Below are 6789 nucleotides of genomic sequence, written 5' to 3' on the forward strand. Positions count from 1 at the left end.
CTAGCAGCTCTGACGTTATGTGCGGCTGAACCCGCCGTTACAAGAACCGGTTTCGGAATCCCGGTGGCGCCAGAAGTGTACTGAACAAGATACACATCATTCTCCCTGCAACCATTGTATGTTAGGGATCCACCAAATTTATCATTATTTTTATTATTATTAGCACCATGCTTGATGTCCTCAATGGAAATCCAGTTCATGGTTTGTAACGCACGAATAAGATTAAGATTATGATTAATGTTGTTGTGATCAGAGAGATAGCGTTGGATACATGAAATGTAAGAAGAATGAGCAACTGCAGCTTTGGGTTTAGTCTGCGAGATAACTCTAAGAAGGTGGTGATAATTTTCATTAGCGAAAGAAGGGTGAGGAGGGACTATAGGGACAGATAAAAGACCAGCCCTTTGGGAAGCGAAGATGAGTTCAACAAAGTGAAGACCTGGAGAAGAGAGAAGAAGGAGAGTGTCACCTCTTTGAAGAGTGGGAGTAGTGAGAAGGTGGGAGGAGATGTGGTCAACTGAGGCATTGAGTTGTGAGTAGGTTAGGATGGTGTCATGAGCCCAAATGAATGCTGGCTTGGACCCAAATGCCGGTAGCCTAGACCATACCGGCAGGTATTGATCAACCACCGGTTGGTCAGGGAATGAAGGGTCATAATTCTCATACTCGTACTTCATTTTAATTTCTCTGCGGAAACTGGGAGCTGATCATTTCTCTATTTATAGTCAAAACATTTTAGATGATTCAATGTGTAATGTACATATTTTAAGTTAATTAACTTGTCATTCGTTAATTATTTCATTTTAAATGTAAAATGTATGAATGGATTACATAATATGGGACAAAGGACTGAATTGAATTGCATGAGGAGGTAGTGATGATTACGAAAACTAGGAGGAATAAAGGCATATGCTAATAGCATATCCCACTGGAGTAAAGCTGTAACAACAATTACTGTCGGGTTGTTGTTGTTGGATTTGTGATGTTGCTGATATACTATGGCCGTCCCCGAAATCCCCAATATTTCTTGTATTTTTAAAAAGTAGATTGCTATCCTTAATCACTCACTACTGTCTTGTTGTAAAGATAGTAGCATCTTCTGAATTCTGATTTTATCTTGAAGAATAGTGTATTCTCCATTCAGCAAAATCGTTCCATTTTTGTGCTAATAAGGGCTGGCAATGCAACTTTCCTAAATGGAAGCGTACCGAGGGTGGGGACTCTTTAACTACAACACTCCTAATGCATAGCACGTTGTTTCCTTGGAATTACCTTCAAATAAAATTATGATATAGACTATATGATTCACATTTATATTTAAGGACATTTCTAGTTTGCAAACTCCAATCAAAACCATTATTTTAATCAAACATTCTAAGTTTAAAGTAAAAATTAACATGCATGTTAATTTAATGTTGCAAACTTACTTCTTATATATCAAATTAACTCACTCCCTTCATTAGTTGGATAGAATTTAGAATTTATATTATATAAAGAAAAATACTATGAGCCATCAGAATTGATTTATTTTTTTGTCATTATTTAATCATCAATTCAATTCCTTTAATCTAGTTCCTTTAGTCTATTAATCCAACAACATACTTTATTTTTTATGACCTTCTAGTATTATTTTTTTTATATATATAAATTCTACATTCCATTCAATAGTTGAAAAGAATAATTATCTAATTGTCAACAATAGGTAAGTTTTAAGTTTCAAAATATTCTATAACTTAAGTATTAAAGTAACTTTTGGAAAGTTTCTTTTATAATGTCTAATATTTACTCATATGATTTAAAAATAGAGAGATAAATCCTACCTTATTCTATCTCTACTTTTAAACAAATTAAACAAAAATTTATAGTCTACAAAATCCCCTTTTTGTAAATACCCACACCGTCAATCCCTCTAACCTTTGTTTAAAACGAGCTATAACTCGATCAAAATTTCAAGAACATGATACACCATTTTCTCAATATTAATATAAAATTTTCAGTGTAATTTACTTATTTCTCACTATTTTGGCATGACAAACACATTCTAATGTTGAGTAAAACTTTGCGCTCGTGTGTGTATGTTTTTCTTTTTTTTCCCCGTGATTTTACGACCACATGGCAGTGGTGCACAGGTGTATAACGTATTTATCAGGATAATTAGGAATTAGTCAACGCTGAATCGGTTATTTAAAATGTAACTAGTTAACATAGATAAGGGGCCAGTCAGAAGCAGGAGAGATAAGGAGTCAAACATTGACAATAGATACAAGGGTCCAAGCGGCAAAAAGCCGAACACAGTGGAGCAGTGCACTCTTTAGTATTGTCATATGAAAGACCACTTGACATATTCAAAATGGTCTCCTGCTGCAACAATAATGAAACAAAATTAAGGACAAGCCTTTATTACTCTTGCCCTGGTCTTGCTGAACACAAGGCAATCCATACACTCGTATCCTTAAATGCTCCATTGTTCGAGTTTCAACCTAAATCTACCAATAAGTACACTTCATGCCTAGAATTTGCAACTTCAAATCTGATCGACCGCTATCTGATGGCTTCACTTCTCTACATTCCACGGCAATCATTGTCCCCAAGCACAGGCCGCCCTGTACCATATTACAACTACATGAGAGGACTTCATGCAAATTATGTAATCGGTNTGAATTTGCAATTAAACAAAAAAAAAAATTACAAATTGAGATTCACAAATTTTCGTTAAGAGCTTAAAATAAAAAGGTATGTATATGCATGAATAAATTAGAAAAAAAAACTTGACACCAACAAACACGAAACATATGTAATGAACACACAATAAAAAAAATTAAAATATAATCCACAAAACAGAGGGGTAAACAATGGTATATATTAGCCAATCACAGAGGATATATATTCTAAAGAACCAGGCAAAGAAATAAATTCCTGCCGTAATATTGTCTTGATATGACAAGGGCACTATGGATAATGTTAAGCTCAGGACTCTATAATGGACCACACTAGCTTCCTTCAAATGAAAAGTCCTATTATATTTTAATCCAATCACACTGACAACAAAACAAAATACTAAAATTTGCTCAATAAGGATGCAAAACAAGCCATAACAGACATATCGACAGAAACCTTAATATGGAAAAAGTAAAAGCTGAAGAAAAATAAAGATGAAATTTCAAAATACAATTTGTCCGAGAGTCTAATTAATTTGCATAACAAAAGTAGCCCTGAATTCAAACCACTTCTGTTAGAATGATCAAACAAGAAGAGGAGTCATACATCCCCTTTACTCATTTACATACAATGCCTCCCAACTTGGGCATTATGTATAAGGATGGACACAATATTTTGGTACCATGTCCATGTGTTGGAGGCGTGTTCTTCTTAAATGTTACATAACACGGTAAAGACATTTATGAATGTTACAATTTAATTTGGCCAAAGTCCATTGACTCATTAAGTTATGCGACAATAATCTCATCCAACATAGAGTAGTGATAGCTATTTTTATCTTGCTTCCTTTGGCCAAAGGACAGATAAAAAAGATAGCGTCATCCTAAAAATATGCATCATGTTCAATGAAATGATTAAATCTGACCATGTACTAAATCTTCTAATATAGAGCACGTCCCATGTGGGATCATTGAGATATCCATCACCTTTTTAAAAATCTTTCTAGAAAAAAAAAAAAGGAGAAATCCCCATCCCAACAAAAAAGAGAACAAAAAAAAGGATAGAGTCAGGTGGTCAGCCAAGAGCCAACCTACCAAATCAACAGAAAAGTAAACAAGAAATAAAGAGAATAGCTCACGCTCCATAAGATGAAAGAGCATCTTAAATGTGATTAACTACTCAAAAGAAAGGGAAGATTATAAAAGGAAAACCTGTCCAACAAATTAAGAAAAACAATCTAGGAAGAAGCAACAACATAAAGGATCTTGTGAACAAGAGCTACAACGACATTTGAAGGTTTCACATCATTTTCCAAGGTTGTGCTCCCACTCCCACATTTCATACACGATTCATGCATGTCCTAGAAGGACGACCATCATCACCTGAAAGTTCTCAAAATATCAAACACTTGGGAAATGCTTTATGTTTGAACCAAGGTAAGGTGCCAAGATGGGGGGAAAATTGCCCATGAACCCACTCCTTTGCCAGAAGCAGAGGAGAAGGGGGAAAGTAAACAGCCTAGTCCAGCACCACTCCACTACTTGAAAATTGGATTAGAGAGGGTAACAAATTGATGCCCTACAACACCATTCCACCTCGAGACCAGAGGACAGAGAAGACAGGAAGTCGTGTCATTTACAGCGCCAATCCACTGCTAAACTGAATTGAATCACCGCTTGACTTTGGACTGACCTTAACTTTAGAGATTTGCTATTTTATTAACTTTACCGCTATCATACAATTCAACTAGTTTAATTATAAACTCTAATCTTTAGAAGCCTAAGTGCCTTGTGTATGCCTATTAGTTAAGTGTTTTATGATTTTTTATTGTTGAGCACCCTTGGGCGCCTCTTGAGTCTTGCTCCAAGGCGTTAGAACCCCTTAGACTAACATGGTTTTCGTTACTAACACAAATAAGCATGAGCAACAACATCCACAATCTTGAGGAAGCAATCTCTTTTCATTTTCTTAAGGAAGAAAACAAGAGACCAAAAGAATCACAAATTAAATGGGATTCCAAATATTGTGGGAGCAAATGCACAACTATAGCATTAATATACAAAACCCACCTATCATCAAGCATGAGGACCGTAGGGTAAACCACCATATATTAAGCATATGAAATAAATCAGTAATGTTCTTACCCCATATTAAACATGGTGTTTATGGGATCCAGAAGCTGAGGCTGTGAAGGGTGCTGCTGCTGTTGCTGCTGCTGCTCCTGCTGGTGGTGCTGCAAACTCGCACCAGTGGCCACAGCCACCGCACTAGAAGGCGTTCCCTTGGCTTCAACGAATCTCCACATATACCACGAAGCAACAGAGCGATAAGGCCTCCATTTCTCACACAACTGATCCATCTGAGAAGGGCGGGGCAAGTCCTCAAGATTGTAGAGAAGCTGAACCCCTTTGCGGACTCCAAGATCGTTGATGGGAAGAACATCGGGTCTATGGAGTGAGAATATCATGAACATATGAACAGACCAGGACCCAATCCCGTTCACCATTGTGAGCATGGTGAACAGAGATTTATCATCCATATTTACAATGGCCGAATCGGAGAGTATCCCATTCTGGTACTTCCTCGCCAAGTCGTGAAGGTAACTGGCCTTCCTTCCAGAAACCCCAATTTGGCGGAGCTGCTGAGGAGTTAGGGCAAGAACGGTTTCAGGAACAACGCCGGCTTCGCCGCCGCAGAGAGAGATGAATCGAGTATAGATAGAGGTTCCAGCCTTATAGGCGAGCTGCTGATAGAGAATGCTGCGCGTTAGGGCAAGGAAAGGGGTGTGGAAATTGTCGAAGGTTGGTGCTTGGTGGATGTCGATTAGAGGGGAGAGGAGCGGATCCGAGTTGCGGAGGTAGCGGAGTGCGATCTCCACCTCTCCTTCGCACGATAGCGACCTCGCTACAACCCTCGGAACCGCTAGGGCTCGTTGTTGTTGTTGCTGTTGCTGCTGCTGCTGCTGAGCGGTTTTGGTGCTCCGGCTGGCAGACTTGGCTGCGGAGGACGAGTTGGAGGATGAGGTTGGTTTTGGAGGTTCAGTGATGGCGGCGGAGGACAATTGAGGCTGGGAGACGGCGGGGTCAGGGGAGAGCTTCCGGATCTTGCGAGGGCGGAGGGGGATTTTGGAAGGTGGTGCGGTAGGGTTTGTTGGCGGAGGAGGAGCATTATTGTTGCTCAGTTCGGATTCTGTGGGGGAAACATGAGCAATGGTGGCGTTGGCAACGGTGGTGGTCTCGATGACAGGCGCGGCAGCGGGGGTATTGGAGGGAGGTTGAGGTGGAGGGTCAATCGGGGTTGGTGTTAGGGATTGTTCTTGACCTAGTGTTTGTTCACCCATATGTCACCCAGATTCAATTGATTGCCAATTCAGCAAAGTAATTACGTCAGAAAAATAGGGTTACGGTGACGGTGGTGGTGGTGATGATGGCGGCGGCGGCAGCGGCAGCCGCAGGGTGGGTTTCTAGAAGAGTGGGCGACAGAAAATAATGATTGGGTGGCGTTGGAGTGATATGAGAGAGTGGGCTAGGCAATGTGGTCGAATTGAAGTCACTCAGCTTTAATCAAACTGCGCTGTACGACTTTTCTTCATCATCATCAATTCATCAACTTTCATCAACAAAGATACATCAATTCCTGTTCTATGCTGTTCTTGAATCTTGATATGGCGCTCGCTCGCTCGCTCGCTCGCTCTCTCTCTTTGCGTGTTGCACGTGAACTTGTACTTGGTCGGCCCAAGTTTACTATGGCCCATAATCTTGAAAGAAGCCCACAATGATTGGTTTCCGTTTCGGTTTCGCTTCGTACTATTTTTTGCCTAGAAAACGTAAAACGGTAGCGACCAAAAAACAAAAAACGTGATTGGATAATGGCTTCTCAAAACAATGAATGAAGACTTAAATTTCTGTATCAATTTTGATATGAACACGGGGCACTTTGACAGAATGTTGGAGTCATAGTTATTAAACTAGAACCGATTGCAGCTGAGCCCTAGCTCAACTGGTTAAACCATACTTCAGGTGGTTAAATTATATGTTAAATTCGTGAGCTGGTGAACTAAATTTGAACTTAGAATTAAATTTATAAATTAAATGAGTCGAGTTTGAATTTGGATAAATTCGACTCATTAGT

General features: G+C 39.3%; 2 protein-coding genes across 2 annotated transcripts in view; both read right to left on the bottom strand.

Annotated features, from left to right (window-relative positions):
* The window catches only part of LOC107608452 (long-chain-fatty-acid--AMP ligase FadD26-like), a 2372-nt gene extending 1695 nt beyond the window's left edge, over positions 1-677 (bottom strand). Inside the window, exon 1 of the mRNA XM_021107913.1 lies at positions 15-677. Within this exon, the coding sequence (XP_020963572.1) occupies positions 15-677 (663 nt within the window). The remainder of the gene's footprint in view (positions 1-14) is intronic.
* On the bottom strand, positions 2230-6366 carry LOC107610121. The gene is made up of 2 exons (XM_016312199.2): positions 4803-6366; positions 2230-2603 (listed from the first exon to the last, which is right to left on the bottom strand). Exons 1-2 carry the CDS (start codon positions 5996-5998, stop codon positions 2579-2581), a joined length of 1221 nt encoding a protein of 406 aa, XP_016167685.1. The 5' UTR covers positions 5999-6366; the 3' UTR covers positions 2230-2578.

Source organism: Arachis ipaensis, chromosome B07 (genome assembly GCF_000816755.2).
Source record: "Arachis ipaensis cultivar K30076 chromosome B07, Araip1.1, whole genome shotgun sequence".
Lineage (NCBI taxonomy): Eukaryota > Viridiplantae > Streptophyta > Magnoliopsida > Fabales > Fabaceae > Arachis > Arachis ipaensis.